Source organism: Neomonachus schauinslandi, chromosome 2 (assembly GCF_002201575.2).
Source record: "Neomonachus schauinslandi chromosome 2, ASM220157v2, whole genome shotgun sequence".
Taxonomy (NCBI): domain Eukaryota; kingdom Metazoa; phylum Chordata; class Mammalia; order Carnivora; family Phocidae; genus Neomonachus; species Neomonachus schauinslandi.
This window is the reverse complement of record NC_058404.1, coordinates 202784139-202800931: the sequence shown is the minus strand read 5'-3', so window position 1 is coordinate 202800931 and position 16793 is coordinate 202784139. Positions and strand designations below refer to the sequence as shown.

General features: G+C 66.9%; 1 protein-coding gene across 8 annotated transcripts; it reads left to right on the top strand.

Annotated features, from left to right (window-relative positions):
- The first annotated feature begins 6 nt into the window (after positions 1–6).
- Positions 7–16197, top strand: FGFR3 (fibroblast growth factor receptor 3). Of its 8 annotated transcripts, none has more exons than XM_044913049.1 (18): positions 7–141; positions 513–723; positions 6044–6313; positions 6574–6627; positions 8613–8782; positions 8856–8979; positions 9054–9244; positions 11096–11240; positions 11705–11895; positions 12249–12394; positions 12814–12935; positions 13018–13128; positions 13211–13401; positions 13487–13609; positions 13719–13789; positions 13942–14079; positions 14266–14371; positions 14442–16197. In XM_044913049.1, the coding sequence occupies exons 2-18, from the start codon at positions 615–617 to the stop codon at positions 14586–14588; spliced, it is 2409 nt and encodes an 802-aa protein (XP_044768984.1). In that variant the 5' UTR covers positions 7–141; positions 513–614; the 3' UTR covers positions 14589–16197. The 8 variants fall into 8 exon arrangements, with proteins under 8 accessions (XP_044768984.1, XP_044768983.1, XP_044768980.1 ...); XM_044913048.1 differs by having other exon boundaries at positions 12246–12394; XM_044913045.1 differs by lacking the exon at positions 11096–11240 and adding an exon at positions 10273–10423.
- Positions 16198–16793: the final 596 nt, after the last annotated feature.

The window sequence follows — 16793 nt, the reverse complement described above, 5'->3', positions numbered from 1 at the left end:
GGCGCCGCGGAGTCCTGCTCCGCCGGGCGCACGGACGCACCGGCGAGCCGACGCTGGAGGCACGGGGCGCAGGCGCTGGGCCGGCGGGCAACGAGCCGGAGCAAGAGCCGCGCGCGGCGAGTAGGCGCCAGCGGCCGCCAGGTCGGTGCGCGGGCGCGGAGGGGTCGAGGCGGACGCGCGGCGAGGCCAGAGCGCGCGGCGGGCTCGCGTCCCGAGCGGTCTCTGCGGCGGGGCCCGGCCGGGGCGCAGGCTTCCCGCTCTGGAAAGTTTGCTGCCGCCGCCGCCGCCCTGGGAGGGCTCTGCAGAAGTCAGGGAGGGAAGGGGGAGGAAGGGAGGGACCGCGGCGGGGAGGAGGCGGCCGGCGCCAGGCGGCCCGGGAGCCCAGGGCGGCGGCGGCGGGCGGGGCGGCCGGGGATCGGCGGAGCCGGGGCGCAGGAGCCCAGCCACCGGGGCTTCCGCCCTTGCGCGCCCCGGCTCCTCCGGGATAACGAACTGCCCGCCTCCTCCCGCAGTCTCCCGAGTGGCGCCCTCTTCCCGCCGGTGCCAGAGCGGGGCCATGGGGGGCAGCATGCCCGCGCGCGTCGCCTGAGGACGTCGTCGCCCTCGCCCCCACTATGGGCGCCCCGGCTCGCGCCCTCGCGTTCTGCGTGGCGCTGGCGGTCGTGACCGGCGCCGCCTCGGGGCCGCCAGGCATGGAGCAGAGCGTCGTGCGGAGAGCGGCAGGTAAGGAAGCACCCGACGGGGTGGGCGTCGGGGCCCAGGAACCGGCTCCTGGGTGGGTGGGGGGCGCCGGATCTGAGTGGGCCCGAGGGCGCGCCCTGGGCTGGCCCTGCGGAACCAATGCCGGGGTTTCTGCCGCCTCCCTCCCCGGGAATCTCGGCCAGGAGTTTGTGGGGCTCCTGGAGCTTCAGGGCTACCACCCAAGTGCGAGGCCGCGGCGGGGAGCTGGACGCGCCCGCGGTGTCCGCGGCCACTGCCCCCCGCGGTTCCCTAGTGGGGCTCAGCCTGCCCCCGGGCAGCATCGGGAGTGCGCTGGGGGCTGCGTTTCCCATTCCCATTGTTCTGCGGGTCCTCACTGACGGAAAGTTCTTATTGTTGGTGCCGCAGTCCCAACCCGCCTCCGTCCCGGTTCATGGCTGCGGCCCAAAGCGAAAGACCGCACTTTGGGGGGAGGGTGTGAGAGTGCGTCAGCCTGCCACCCGGGCCCTGCCTCCCAGTGGCCTGCGTGACGACGCAACACCCGTCTAGTGCCTCCGCTCCCCAGCCCTGCGGGTGAAGGTGTCTGCTCCCCCAGGGTGCGCGCCCGACGCCAGGGTGGGCTCCGGGAGGTGAGAGGGCGGGTGTCCGAGCGACGTGGAGCCGCGGACCCCAGCTGGCAGTCAAGGTTGGGTGGGCGTCGGGGGTCCGCTAGGGGCCCGCGGGCGAGCTCCGGGGTGGGGCGGGAGCGCGTCGGTGCGCCAGGCCCCGCCCCGCACACGCGCCGCGGCCCTCGAGGTGTAGCGTGCGCGGCCCCCTGCCGAGCCCGCCGTGCGCTCCGGGCGGTGCCGCCCCACACACGCGCCGCCAAGCTCCCGGCTGCGCCCCGGCGGGGGGTGGAAACAGCCGGCCCCGAGGAGAGAGCCGGCCCGGGGGACAGCCGGCCCCAGGGGGACAGCCGGGCGAGGGCGAGGGGGCCGCGCGCACCCCCGCTCCGTCCCGGCGGCCGCGCGGAGGGAGGCCTTCGCCCGGTGAGCTCACGCCCCACCCGGGCGGGACCCGAACAGCCGCTCCTTTGTACCCGGCGCGGCCACAGACCGCGCATTGATGGCGGCCGCGGCGGCCTCGCAGGGAGGTGTGAGCTGAGCGGCGGCGGGCGCGCCGTGCCAGGGAGGCGGCGGCCGCGGGCAGGACGGAGGCAGATGGCGGCCCGCCCCTCCCCGCGCCCCCGCGCCCCTTTCTGCGGCGGCGGCTGCAGCCTCCCGGAACAATGTCATTTTTTTATGAATGAAGTGGGCCCGGCGCTTGAATGTGTGTGTCATTCAGCGGCGTGACAGAGGCCGTCGCGAGGTCAGCGCGCGCTTTTAGCGCCTGCTCAGGCGGCCCCAGCTTCCAGGGGCGCCGAATAGGCGATCGCGGGGGGAGCCCCGAATTAGCATTCGCATTCAGATAAAGATATTACTCACTACGGCCGAGGAATGTCAACTAGCCCCGGGGAGGGCGCGGCGGGCGGGGCTCCAGACCCCCTCCGGACCCCCTGCGGCGTGCGGGGGCGGGCATGGCGGGGGGCTCCGTCCTCCCTCTGGGAACTGGCCGCACCCATGAGGCCGGTCCCGGGGCGCAGGCCTGGGGCACAGCAGCAGGAGGGACCCCAGGGCGCGGGGCCTCTTTGCCCCACCAGGGCAGAGGTGCCCCGCCGCCCCGAAGTAGAGGGGCTGAGACAGGTAGTGAGTTGCTAGTTCAGTGAGCTTTTAATCCGGTTCGCTAAGGAGATGGACCAGGCCGTAAAAATTCAAGGACCTCGTGAAATTTAGAGTTTCCAGCTGACACTGTCCCGGGAAACAAATTAAAAAGCCAGACTTGCCTGGGGTCGGGGTGGGGAAGGTGCGGGCCACTGGACTGACCTGGGCAGCCTTCATCTGCCCATGGGGCCAGTGTTCTCTGTGAGGGGCCTGGGGGGGGGGGGCACTCCCCTGCCGCCTGACCCCACCCAGCCAAGAGGGGTCCCGTGGGAGTGCAGGGCATTTCCCAGAAAAGCACTGGTTGCAGCCTCCCCCACCTCCTGCTCATCAGGGCTGGACTTTGAGCCCCACGGGCCTCTGGGTGGTTCATTAACCTGGCTGAGCCAGAGGCTGGACTTCTGACCTCCGCCCCTGCACTGAACTGAGAAGCACCCCTGCCCCCAGGGCCTCAGGTCCTCCTTGGGGCTGCTCTGGGGCCTGGCTGTGCCCCGTTTCATAACTGGAACTAAAAGGGAACAGGAGCCCCAGCAGGCACGGGCTGGAGGGGCAGCCTGTAAGTCTGAGTGACTTACAAGTGAGTAAGCAATGAGGGGGGTCTCTTCTGGATGGGAGGGGAGCTTCCTTACTCTACATCCTGTTGGGGGCTCTGGGAGCCCTCCTGGAGCCCCAGTCACCTTACTTTTTTGTGAGGACAGGTAATGGCAGGGTTCTGGGAAGGTCAGGCTGGGTCATCCCGTAAGCCCACATTCACTTGCCTGATCTCCAAACCGCCCCCCCTTTTTTTCTAACTTTGGTACGAAACTTTTCAGATAGTTTCCAGGTGGGGAGGGGGTAGATCAGATCTTCTCCCTTGGCTTCGGGTCCCTTTGAGAAAACCCATGTCTCTTGGGCTATTTGGAAGCTCTGGAGGGCAGTGAAAGCTTCATCACACATCCGGAACCAGACCCTTTGTTCTTCATCCCACCCCAAACCCCAGATCCCTTGCGGGCAGCCAGTCCAATGGTTCCTTTGAATCAGGTCTGAATTTGATGCTTGTTCTTTGGGGTCACCCCCAAGGCCCTTCTGAGGAAGGGTTGTCCACTCCCTGTGCACTCCCCATGCACTGGGGGGCCCTCGACTGTAGTGACCTGAATCTAGGAGTGTGTCCTGCCCGTCGGGGGTCAGGGCCTGGGCGGCAGCCGTCCCAAGCAAGCTCTGGCTGTGGCCTGGTGACGTCAAAGGTGATGGCTTGGGTCTCTCACCCCTGCTGTCCCGGGACCCAGCACTTTCACCGCGGGGGTGGCCTCCCGGGCCTTCCAGTGGGATTTCTGCCCTGTGTCCCAGTGGGGGAAATTGAGGCACGAGGCCAGTGAGTAACAGAGTCAGGGGGACCCTGTGACTGGGAGACAGCGGGCCTTTCCAGGACACAGTACCCCTTGGGTGGTCCCATGGGCTGCCCTTGGCCTACGGCCCCCAAATGAGCTCCGCCCCCTGTTGGGGTGGGGATGCAGGTGGGGGCAGGCATTCCACCTATGCCCACTCCCCTCAGGCACGTGGGCACCTGCCGTGGCACATAGGACTTGGCCTCCAGCATGCGTGGGCCCCAGCACTTGCGTGGGCGTGGGTAGGGCCCCTTTCTGTTGATCAGGAAAGACTCCCTCCTAGGGCTGCTGGGGGTGGGGGCTGAACGGCATGTGCCCCTGCCGCTCCCCGGGTAGGGCCAGACAGTGGCTGGGTTAGTGCCCACCCATGCCCATCACTTTGGGCCCTGCTCATCCTCCTCTGTCCCCCTGCCTGACCCCATCCCCTCGGCCACTGCTGGGTCACCCCCAGGGTCCTCCGTGGCTCAGGGTGGGCCTGGTGGGTCAGCTCTACAGGAGGCAGAGACTCTGCTGCCCTGGCCCGGGGGTCCCTGGCTTCGGCACCTGGGCAGGTCAAGGGCTGGGCCTCAGCTGAGTGCAGCGTCCGTCCAGCAGCAGATCGCTGGCCTGGGGGCTGCTCTGTGCTCCTCAGTCCCATGCTGGACGAGGTTGAAGTGAATACTGTGTGGATGGTTGACCTGCCGAGGCTGCCCAGACCAAACCAGAACCAACCACTGTTGCCCTTGGGCCAGGGCCTGGGGCTGAGGCTGCCATGACCAGCCTGTCCTCAGCCTTCTGGGGGGCCTCAGTCAGTGCCCAGCACTGGGTGGTCCCCACAGGATACAGTAGCCAGGACTGGGGGGCTGGAGGTCAGAGCAGGAAGCCCCTGACTGTGGGGCCCCCAGGGATGCAGACTCGGAGGATACTCCAGAGACCCTCCTGGTAGGCACGGGGCTGGTGGGCCCGCCGGAAGTGGGTGGGCAGAATTGGGACTGTCCAGGGAGCCAGGGGCTGGTGTGGCTAGAGTGGGCAGCTGGGCCCTCGAATCTAGGCCACGCGTCGGCAGAATGACAAGTGATGGTGTAACTGACCCAGCCGGGTCTGGGGAAGGAGGCCTGGGCAGCGGGACCACCCACCTCTGTCCCGGGCCCCAAGCCCAGGCTGCCCTCCTGCGCTGGCCATTGTCTGGCCCTGGCAGGGAGGCTTGGGGGTGATAGCCAGCCCCGCCAGGGGTATGTCCCTGGATCTCAGCGAGCTAGGCAGCCGCTGGGCAGGGAGGAGGGCCCTGGGGGCTTACGGGTGGACATCCGCCCTTGGCGAGCGTCTTCTACCCCAACTTAGCATTTGCACGTAAGGTGGGCCAGGTCACCTTAGCCTAGCTCAAGGGTTCCCGCTCTGACCTGCTCACAACCTCCCACCCCTCCCAGCTTGAGTTCTTATCCGTGAAATGGTGGGGGGGGGGTCCCAGGTCCCCTTAACCCACTGGCCTGTGAGACCGCTGCCCGCAGTATCCCGTCTGTACTTAGGAGTGTTCTGCTGTGTGTTTAGTGTAGTGCTGAGGCGTAGCTCACACACACGACACTCCCTTCTAAGTTGGGGTACAGGCATTCCATGTCCCCGAGACCCGGGCTGGACCCCGAGGTCACGAGCCCACAGCAAGTGCTGCCCAGCCGTGGTGGCCTCCTCCTCGAGCTGGGGAGCATCTGTTCTCTGGTCTGGAAGTGCTTTTGCTGCCAGGATGAGAAATGGGGGGCAGTAAGTGGGACCCCTGCCCCCCACCACGTCCTTCCTGCCTCGAGCCTCCGTTTTAGGCTAGAAGCCAGAGGTCTGTGGAGGACCTCTGCCTGCTGGCTGGTTTTGTACGGCCTGTAAGCTCAGCATGGATTTTGCATTTCTAAGTGGTTGGGAAAAACCAGAGGAAGAATGATACTCCGTGACACCCTGCAACCTGAATTCTCAGTGTCCATGAGTATGGTCTGGTGAGCGCGCAGCTGACCCCGCTTCCTCGCGCGTCATCCACGTCGGTGCCGTGACGGTGCGGTTGTCCTCAGGGCTCACACCAGTTGGCAGGCCTGGGACACTTTGCAGGACAGCAGGCTCTGGATGCGGTGGCCCTTGCCTAGCCCTCTGGGCCCCAGATGCCCCCGCCACAGCCTTCGCTGCATGTCTGGGCGGTGGGCCAGCCGTGGGGCCTTCCGGGGGTGCCGGGCGCCCAGGATTCCTGTTTCGGGGGCACCTGCCTTAGGGTCATCATCTCCTCCACAGAGGCCCTGGGACCTGAGCCTGGCCAGCAGGAACAGCTGGTCTTTGGCAGCGGGGACACCGTGGAGCTGAGCTGCCATGCGCCTGCCGGTGGTCCCACGGGGCCCAGTGTCTGGGTCAAGGACGGTGTGGGGCTAGTGCCCTCCGACCGCATCCTGGTGGGGCCTCAGCGGCTGCAGGTGCTCAACGCCTCCCACGAGGACACGGGGGCCTATAGCTGCCAGCAGCCGCTCACTCAGCGCGTGCTGTGTTACTTCAGCGTGCGCGTGACCGGTGAGTGACCCAGGGCCCCACCGAGCTCACCGCGTGGCCTGCCACCGTGTGGCCTGCGGCCGCGCTCCACCCCACATTGAGGGTCTTGGTGGTCGTTGGGTGGGGGCACCCCGTAGGAGGTGCTGCGTGAAGGGGCTCCAGCCCTGCCCATGGGCGGCCCCCACAGACCCAGGAGGAGGTGGAGGCACTGGGGTGGAGGCCCTGGGCATTTGCCTGTCAGGGGGCCGACCCCTGCACACTCCCTGTTGCCTGAATTTCAGATGCTCCGTCCTCCGGAGATGATGAAGACGGGGAGGATGAGGCTGAGGATACAGGTGAGCCCGGGTTCCAGGCATGCCGGGCTGGCCAGGGTTGGGGACCTGCCTTCCCAGGGGTGGGCTTGCTTCCTAGCTGCCAAGCCCTACACTCTGCAGGCATAGGGCCTCCTGCTCCTCAGGCAGGTAGGAGACCGAGACCTGGGGGCTGCCCCCCTGGGGTCACACCGAGCGTGGGGTCCCCTCACTGTGGCAGCCCTGAGCTCTGGGTGGCAAGCTGGGGGGGTGGGGGCACTGCGTGGCAGGTGAGACAGGGAGGCCGCGGCGGGGGCAGTAAGGTGGCCCAGCCGGGCTGCTGTGGGTCATCGGACTGAGGAGTCGGGGCATGGGAGGTGGGAGTGGAGGGTGGCTGTGGGCTCCAGGGACACCAGCTTTGGGCATGTGTTCATTGTAAAGGGGAGGCTGTGGCATTTGTGGGGAGCAGGCCGCAGGTGTGGGGAGCAGGTGGGGTTGACAGCACGCAGGTGTGTAAGCCTGGCGCAGTGGCAGGTAGACTTTGCCAATCACGGAGGGGCTGGTTAGGGGAGGTGGAGGGCCCCGAGGGGTCCAGTGGGCAAAGAGGTGAGGGGGAGCCCTCTAGGGAGGTGGAGCTGGGTGGGGATGTGGGAGAGGAGTGGTCCCCGGAGAGGAGCCAGGCGCCGGGGTGCGTAGGTCGGCTCTACCGTGGGTGTGCATGCTGACAGAGGCGTGGAAGGGCCCTTCCTGAGGAGCCACTAGGTCTCCTCTATTTTCCCTTTTTCCTTTGGCTGCCAGGAGTTCAAAGCCAAGCTCCAGGCCCAGTTGCTCCTGGAGCCCCGGCCACCCTGGCCATGTCAGGTGGTGCTGGCCCCCTCCACCAACCCGGTGGGCTCAGGGCCTCCAAGGGTCACTGGCAGACTGTCCTCCACGGACACTGTCCAGCAGGGCTGAGCCACCATGGTGTCAGCCTGCCGGTCCCCCCGGGGTCTCTGCCCCTGGAGGGCCCCCTGCCTGGGCCTCAGCGCCCTCCTCCGCCAGATGGCTGTGTTGAAGGCAGCAGGGCAGGGGTGGGGGTGAGAGGGGCGTCTCTCCCCTGTCCTAGGGGATGCCTGTCCAGCCTCCCAGAGCAGGAATGCAGCCCCCACCCCAGTAACAAGGAAGGATGGAAACGAATTAGGGTGGAGGCTGGGGACAACCCTGAAAACCAGGAGGGGGCAGTGCCCCCCAGATGCCATGTCCCCTCCCCCTGCCCAGCAGGCCCTAGAGTGCTCTAGAGGGTGACTCTGGGTCTCAAGGGTTCTAGCAGGCACCTGGCCACCTTTGACACTCTGGGCTCTGCAGGGGGCTGGGCCTTATGTCCCGCTCCGTGGCTTCTAGGTCCTGGCCTTGCTTGTCCACCCAGCTGGGCTCTGTGACCTGGGCTGGCCTGGTTCCGCTGCTGGCTGGGTCTCCACTTCAGTGGGCCGGCCCCAAGTGTGCCTCCCTGGGTTGGTGGGTGTTCCCCGGGAGATACCCTTATGTCTCGAAGGCTCCCAGGTCAGGGTGTATTGTTCCGGACCCTCGGGCCCCCTTGGCTGCTGCGGGTGCTTGTGGGAGGCGGACAGGGAGGGGAGGGGTGCGTGCTTAGCTTTGAGAATGCTGGGAGGCGACACTGGGGCTGTCGGCGGCCTTGTCCAGCCAAGGCAGAGGTCCTCAAAAGTCCCAACACTCTGGGGGCGCCTGGGTGGCTCAGTCGTTGAGCGTCTGCCTTCGGCTCAGGTCATGATCCCAGAGTCCTGGGATCGAGCCCCGCATTGGGCTCCCTGCTCCGCGGGAAGCCTGCTTCTCCCTCTCCTACTCCCCCCTGCTTATGTTTCCTCTCTCGCTGTGTCTCTGTCAAATAAATAAAATCTTAAATAAAAAAAAAAAGTCCAACACTCCGTACACGGAGGCTGGAGGCGTGGGCAGCCTGGAGGCTTCTGAAGCGGGCTCAGGTGGACCTCTGTCCCCACCCTGGTTACGGCTGGCACGCCCCCCTCTGCCAGCAGGGGCCCCTTACTGGACGCGGCCTGAGCGCATGGACAAGAAGCTGCTGGCGGTGCCGGCCGCCAACACCGTGCGCTTCCGGTGCCCGGCCGCCGGCAACCCCACGCCGTCCATCTCCTGGCTGAAGAACGGCAAGGAGTTCCGAGGCGAGCACCGCATCGGGGGCATCAAGGTGGGCCTGGTGGCGGGCGGTGCTGGCCGGCGGGGTCCCGGGCCGCTGTCCCCTCACGCGTGCCTGCCCACAGCTGAGGCACCAGCAGTGGAGCCTGGTCATGGAGAGCGTGGTGCCCTCGGACCGCGGGAACTACACGTGCGTCGTGCAGAACAAGTTCGGCAGCATCCGGCAGACCTACACCCTGGACGTGCTGGGTGAGGCCCCCGGGGCTGGCGGGTGTGGGCTGGCGGCGCGGGCCGGGTGGCCCCTAACCCCGTCTGCCCCGCAGAGCGCTCTCCGCACCGGCCCATCCTGCAGGCGGGGCTGCCTGCCAACCAGACGGCCGTGTTGGGCAGCGACGTGGAGTTCCACTGCAAGGTGTACAGCGACGCACAGCCCCACATCCAGTGGCTCAAGCATGTGGAGGTGAACGGCAGCAAAGTGGGGCCTGATGGCACCCCCTACGTCACCGTCCTCAAGGTGGGTGCCACCCCTGGCCGGGCGCCGGCGGCGGGCTGCTGCTCGGGAGCTGCCGGGCCTGGCCCTGCTGGCCCCCCCGTGGCCGGGGACCGGGAAGGCATCCCAGCAGGGAGGCTCGCTGGGTCAAAGGGTTGGCGGGGGGTGAGGGGGCGGCATCAGACCGGCCGGGGAGAAGTGGTGGGGGGCTCGGCTCCGCACTGGCGGGCTGGGGGGTCGCCTTGGGAGTCTGGGCCCAGTCCCGGCATGTGAGGCAGGCAGCACGTGGTCCTGTGGTGAGTCCTTGGTTTCCCGTCTGCTCTAAGGGTCGGCCTCAGCCCTGGAGGCAGGCCTGCAGACAGCGCCCTGGGCCGGGGTCAAGCTCAAGGCCCCAGGGCAGGCAGGTGGCAGCTGAGCCCTCCCGGCGCGGCAGGCTCTGGGCCCGAGGTGCAGGCAGCCACGCCTCCGGCCGCCCTGATTCGACACCGTCTGCGTGCGCAGAGCATGGCTCGCGGTCCGCCTGCCTCCCTCGGCCCTCGCTTTGTTCCCACGGCCCTAGGGGTGGGGGCCACCCTAGTTGGGATGGTTGTGACACTCAGCCCAAAGAGAAACATCTGTTGCTCACGGGGGTAGGGAGCGGGCGCTTGGGCTGAGGGCGGGAGTGCAGACCCGACCGGAGAGGCCACCGTGGCCCCGTCGGGTGAGATCTCCACACTCACGGGAACACACTTACCGAGAGCCAGGCCCCGCTGGGACCCCAGGGCTAGGCAGCGGAGGGCCTCTCAGGGGTGCCTGCCAGGGCCACACTCTGCGCTGAAGCGGGTGGGCGTGCAGAAGGCGCATCCTGTGAAACCACGGCCCACCACGGGCAGGTGCTTCCGTGGCCGCCTCCAGGCAGACTCCCTGCCCCGCATGGCCTGGCCCGCCCCCGCCCTCCGTTCCTTGAGGCCCACCCCCGTGGCGGGGTCTGCCCGGCCCTGCGCCCGCACGGCCGCTCTGTGCCCAGCCGGGCTGCTGAGGGCGCGCCTAAGCCGGGTCTCTTGTCCCCGCAGTCCTGGATCAGTGAGAGTGTGGAGGCCGACGCACGCCTCCGCCTGGCCAATGTGTCCGAGCGTGATGGGGGCGAGTACCTCTGTCGAGCCTCCAATTTCATAGGCGTGGCTGAGAAGGCCTTTTGGCTGCGTGTTCACGGGCCCCAAGCAGGTAACGACTCTGTCCCACGCTGCCTGGCACGCCGAGCTCCAGCTCCGACACCCTGGCCACGCGCCCACCTGCACGCCCCCGTCCTGCTCGCTCCCCGCCCCGTGGCTCGCGCTGTGCTCCCGGCGGAGCCCGTCCGCGATGCTGCCGCCTCTGGCCTCCACTGTGACCGCCCGCTTCGGGCCGCGGCCTGTGCCGACCCCGCCTGCGCTCCCGCCGCACCCCCAGGAGGCCTCCAACCCGCAGAGGCTGCACCGCCCCGCGCGCTTCCGCTTCCGCCCGCCCCGCCCGCGCGCGCCTCTCGCGCTCCGCGCTCCCGCCCGCTCCCGCCCCGGCCCCGCGGCCGGCTGCCCTGCTGCCGGTCTGCCCCCCGGCTCACCCGCCCCCCGCGCCCCCGCGCGCACACTAACCTCGCACGCGCGCCCGTGCAGCACGCCGCTGGCCGCATGCCTGGCGCTCACCTGGGACAGAGGACTCGCCGGTGGAGGGACTGGCTTCGGGCTCTGTGGACGCGCGAGGCCGAGGACCCTTGGCGCCGGGGCCGGGGCCGTGGTGGTGGCGGCGGCGGCGGCGTTTTCCTTGCAGCCTGGCTGGACCGTGAGCGCGTGGACTCTGGCTGCGGTGCCCTTGGCAGGTGCTGGTGCTCGCCTATCGCGCTCTGTTCTCTCTTTGTAGACGGCGGGCGCTAACACCACCGACAAGGAGCTAGAGGTGCTGTCCTTGCACAATGTCACCTTTGAGGACGCGGGGGAGTACACGTGTCTGGCGGGCAATTCTATCGGGTTTTCCCATCACTCTGCGTGGCTGGTGGTGCTGCCAGGTACTGGCTCCTGCGGCCTGCTCTGTCCCCGTCCTGCCGGGGTCGCTGGCGTGGGACACTCCACGGCTGCCAGGGACAGGCGGGGGACCCTGCGACCTGGGGCCACCTCGGTCCCCGGTGCTCCCGCGCCAGGCCGATGGCTGGTAGGGGAACGCGGTCGACACGCCGTGTCTTGGCTCACAGGCCCCCGTGGAGCCCCCCACTCCCGGCCAGGTCCCCGACAGCCTCGGTGGCAGCTCTGGCGTCTCCCTGGGTGCTGGGTGTCAGTGCTGCTGGCTCTGCGGGGCTCCTCCTCTGCTGGGTGTCCCCCTGCTGACCCGGCGTTGCCGACTGCAGGCCTCAGTGCGCCCCCACCGGGGCTCCGAGCCCCTTCCCCGTGCCCACCGCGCCTCTGGCCCCGGCCCCGGGCGGCCCACGGGGGCTCGTGCAGCTGGGCCAGGCCTGCAACGCCCGTGTCTTTGCAGCCGAGGAGGAGCTGGCGGAGGCCGGCGAGGCTGGCAGCGTGTACGCGGGCGTCCTCAGCTACGGGGTGGGCTTCCTTCTCTTCATCCTGGTGGTGGGGGCCGTGGCGCTGTGCCGCCTGCGCACGCCCCCGAAGAAGGGTCTGGGCTCGCCCACCGTGCACAAGGTCTCCCGCTTCCCACTCAAGCGACAGGTAACAGAAAGTAGATACTGGGTTCCGAGCCGCCTGGCCTCCCGGAGCCCCCACGGCCCCGCCTGCCAGGCTCCTGAGCACAGGGACACCCCGCGGCATCTGAGGCGCAGGGCCTGCCCAGGGGTGCGGGTCTGTGTGGCCCCTGAGCCGACCCCGCCCTCGTCCTTGCGGTGCCCCGGGTCACTTGATCTTTACGTGGCACTCTGTGGAGGGCAGCCAGACCTCCCAGGCCCCGGCCAGCCCTGCCCACACAGGCAGAGCCGCACCCTCGCTGTCCCTAGCTACCCCCGACCCCCTCCCTCCCGCCATGGTTTGGCCCCACGACACCAACCTGTCCCTGCTGACCCAAGCAGGTGTCCTTGGAGTCCAACTCATCTATGAACTCCAACACGCCGCTGGTGCGCATCGCCCGGCTGTCTTCTGGGGAGGGCCCTGCGCTGGCCAACGTCTCCGAGCTAGAGCTGCCCGCTGACCCCAAGTGGGAGCTGTCCAGGGCCCGGTCAGTGGTGGCAGTGTGAGCCTGTGCGCTGGGGCTGGGCTCGGACTCGGTGGGGATCGGGGACACATGTGGGGTGTAGCCCCGTGGCGGGGGAGGAGGCACCACTCCGAAACCTGATAGGACTCCGATCAGAGGCAGGTAGGAATCAGCTCCATGCACAGCGTGGCTACGGCCCGAGGAGGTTGAGCCAGGGACAGATGCTCCCGGGGGTGGGGGCACCCCTTGCAAAGTGCTCTGTCTGGAGGGCCCCCGCACAGAGGGAGAGGCTGCAGGGTCAGCGTCCTTCATCTTCACGAGCAAGGTTGTGGGAGCAAGTATGGAGGGCTTCCTGGATGCGGTGGTACTGGGCCTCCGAGACTGCCTGGGACAGAGCCCGAAGCAGGCGGGAGTGCTCATTGCCTCTTCGTCTCTGCCACCAGGCTGACCCTGGGCAAGCCTCTTGGGGAGGGCTGCTTCGGCCAGGTGGTCATGGCGGAGGCCATCGGCATCGACAAGGACCGGGCTGCGAAGCCTGTCACTGTGGCCGTGAAGATGCTCAAAGGTGAGGGAGGGGAGGGCTGTGGCAGCGGGGACCTGGGCAGGGCTGGGGCAGCGGTGCCTGACGCAGCCTCCCTCCTGTGCAGACGACGCCACGGACAAGGACCTCTCGGACCTGGTGTCTGAGATGGAGATGATGAAGATGATCGGCAGGCACAAGAACATCATCAACTTGCTGGGGGCGTGCACCCAGGGCGGTAGGTGCTGCGGGCGGGCGAGCAGCTGGGGCTCCCGGGGCCCCGAGGGCGGGGCCCTCTGCTGAGGCTCCTGTGCTCCTAGGGCCCCTGTATGTGCTGGTGGAGTACGCGGCCAAGGGCAACCTCAGGGAGTACCTGCGGGCCCGGCGGCCCCCGGGCATGGACTACTCCTTTGACACCTGCAAGCTGCCCGAGGAGCAGCTCACCTGCAAGGACCTGGTGTCCTGCGCCTACCAGGTGGCACGGGGCATGGAATACCTGGCCTCGCAGAAGGTAAGCGGGGGTGGGAGGAGGGGCGGCAGGTCCCTCAGCCAGCCAGGGCCACTGGGGAGCCTCACTGCCCACCCCTCCCCCTCAGTGCATCCACAGGGACCTGGCCGCCCGCAACGTGCTGGTGACCGAGGACAACGTGATGAAGATCGCGGACTTTGGCCTGGCCCGTGACGTGCACAACCTTGACTACTACAAAAAGACCACCAACGTGAGCCCAGCTGGAGGGGGGTGGTTGATTGGTGGGGGGGAAGGAGAGGGAAGGCCCCCCCCACCAGCAAGAGGGCACTGGCCCCAACGTGCTCCCTTCCCCCTCCCAGGGCCGACTGCCCGTGAAGTGGATGGCGCCTGAGGCCTTGTTTGACCGAGTCTACACCCACCAGAGTGACGTGTATGTGGTCTCCCAGATCCTGGGGAGGGCCAGGGGGTCGGGAGCTGCGGGGGACGCGGGACAGAGATGGGCCCCTCCCAGGCCCTGGCCCATCTCCCCTGCTCTCCGGTGGGGGGTGCAGGGCAGGCTGACTGTCCTGTGCGCCCCACCAGCTGGTCCTTTGGGGTCCTGCTCTGGGAGATCTTCACCCTGGGGGGCTCACCGTACCCCGGCATCCCCGTGGAGGAGCTCTTCAAGCTGCTGAAGGAAGGTCACCGCATGGACAAGCCGGCCAACTGCACACACGACCTGTGAGTGTCCGCGCCCTGCGGCCACCCTTCCTGACACTGGTCCACGGGGCGGCTCACCTCCCCCCACCCCCTGTGGCCTGGGAGCTCCCTCAGCAGGGTTCCCGAGGGGGACGGGTGGGAACCCATTGCGGGCTGGGCTCGGGTGGGCGCCGGACCGGGAGCCTTACCCGAGCGCGCTGCCCACAGGTACATGATCATGCGGGAATGTTGGCACGCGGTGCCCTCCCAGAGGCCCACCTTCAAGCAGCTGGTGGAGGACCTGGATCGCATCCTCACTGTGACGTCCACGGATGTGAGTGCTGGCCCCCCCCGCCCCCATGCTGCGTGTGGGGGACACAGCACTGACCGCCGCCCACCCACAGGAGTACCTGGACCTGTCCGTGCCTTTCGAGCAGTACTCACCAGGCGGCCAGGACACCCCCAGCTCCAGCTCCTCGGGGGACGACTCTGTGTTTGCCCATGACCTGCTGCCTCCAGCCCCACCCGGCAGTGGGGGCCCGCGGACGTGAAGGGCCATCGGCCTGCAGGCCGAGCCCCCACCAATGTGAGAGTGGATGCCAGCTCCTCCCCGCCCCCCTGTGCTGCTGGTGGAGTGCTGTCAACCACTGGGGCCCCCTGGCCTGGGTCTGAGTCCTGGGACAGATGGACAGACAGCTGTGTGTGTGTGGGTGTGAGGGAGTCTTGGGGCCCCGGGCGCAGGGATCCCCGGGGTGCCCGCCCTGCTGTACAATGACCTCCTGGCCACCAGCACTGGCAGCACCAGGGGGACGAATGTAGAATGTAAAGGGGTTCCTCCTGGGGCCCCTCAGGACAGGGAGCGGGGCCCCTGCCCCAGGCTCCCCTCCCCCCACCGGCTGCCTCCCAGGGAGCCCCAGGGCTGGCCTGGCTCTGGCATGCAGTGTAGCGCCTTGGGCTGAGCCTGCGGGGTCGCCCCCGTGCGCAGGCTGCCCACCTACGTGACACCTCGTGCCTGCGGGTGAGTGTGAGCACGCAGCCCCCCACCTCCAGCCTCCCCCACGTCCCACCCTGCTCCTTGGAGACGGAATTACGGGTACCTGAAGCCTTTAACTTCTCTCCGAGAGGTTCATTCCAGAAATGAGTGTACATTTATATAAATAGAAGCCGTGTGTAGGATACACACACGTATATATATATAAATACCTATATGGAAGAAGGGCTGGTGTCGCAGGCATGGGACCCCGGGGGCCCAGGGAGCCTCCCCGAGGGATTTGCTGTGGAGACGAGCACAAACACCAGCAGATGATGGAGGGGCTTTTCTGGCAGTTTTGTTTTAAAAATTGTACCTGGACCTGTATATTTGTAAAGCTATTTATCAACCCCCAGAACCCCTGCCCTGTGTTGCCCCCCCCCCCCCCCCCCACGTTCATAGTGTTGAGACAGCCACATGGCAGAGAGGTTTCAGTTTTAACTTATTAACAGCTGAGAAGGGTCCTGCTCCATTCAGAGGCACCGCAGGGGACGCACATCGCGCCGGGCTTGGCCAGCGGCACCCCAAAGCCCCGCCCGTTTCCGTGCGCCCTTAAGGGCCGTTCATAGTTTGAGGTGATTCTAGTGAGGATATTTTATTTCCTTTGGCTTTCTTTTGCAGGGGAATTAGATTTCTATAGGGTTTTTCTTTAGGAGATTTATTTTTTGGGACTTCAAAGCAAGCTGGTATTTTCCTCCAAGTTCTAATTGCCATGTGTTCCGGGTGGGGAGGCAGCTTCCAGTGGGGGCCAACCCTGCACGCAGGCTCAGATGTTATTAGATGTTACAAGTTTATATATATCTATATATATAATTTATTGAGTTTTTACAAGATGTATTTGCTGTAGATTTAACACTTCTTACGCAATGCTTCTAGATTTTTATAGCCCGGACTGCCACCTTTCAAAGCTTGGGAGAGAAAGCCGTGAATTCAGTTTTGTTACTTTTTGTACTGTTAATGGCCCGAATTTGGGGGGCTGTTTTTTGCTCATCAGCTGGCCAGCCGGGCAGTGGTTCAGGGTGGTCTTTGTTCTCAGGGCCCCCCCCCCCCCCCCCTTATGGGGGCCGAAGGTATCGGCCCAAACTAGCAGACATGCTTTCCAAAAAATAAAGAGAGACGACTGGTTCCCATCCCTGCTCTGTGACTCCTTGTTTCCTGCCCTTCTGGAACCCCAGTTCAGTGTCCCTACTGCCCGCCTGGGACAGGTCCTGTCGGCCGCCCTCCCCACCCTGAGGAGGGAGGGGTCTCCAGCTGCTACGGGCACAGCCTGGGACTACTGGTGGCCTGCGGTCATAAGCCCAGGTCCTGGCTTGGATAGGACAATCCTGGGCAAAGCCAGGGTGAGGGTGGTCCACTATGTCCAGCTGCATGGGGGTCCAACGCGGGCAGGGCACAACCTCAGGGCCATGGGTGGTCTTCATTGCCTCAGTCTGAGGTCCCCAAGGGCAGGGAATGCCAGCAAGGGGGTGTTCAGAGGATGGGCAATGAGAGCATCCTGGGGTGTGGCTGCGCAAGGAGGAAGGAAGGCCCTGCCAAGCTGCCTGGCTGCCCCTGGCTCGTGGGCTCTAGGTGGACTCGGGGGGTCCTGTGCAGGCATCTGCAGCGGCTTCTGAGGCCTCCCCCTCCACACCCCACCTGCTGGCACCTGTGGTTAGCTGGTGGTGGGAGGAGGTGGTTTCTAGTGGGGCTCCCCGCCCACCCCCACCACAGAGCCACATGCCAGCAA

Coding starts and splice junctions, on each gene's coding strand:
- FGFR3 (XM_044913042.1), top strand. CDS start 615: ATGGGCGCCCCGGCTCGCGCCCTCGCGTTCTGCGTGGCGCTGGCGGTC. Junction 13,129..13,210: donor GGGGGCGTGCACCCAGGGCG/GTAGGTGCTGCG, acceptor CTGTGCTCCTAG/GGCCCCTGTATGTGCTGGTG. Junction 13,790..13,941: donor TACACCCACCAGAGTGACGT/GTATGTGGTCTC, acceptor GCGCCCCACCAG/CTGGTCCTTTGGGGTCCTGC.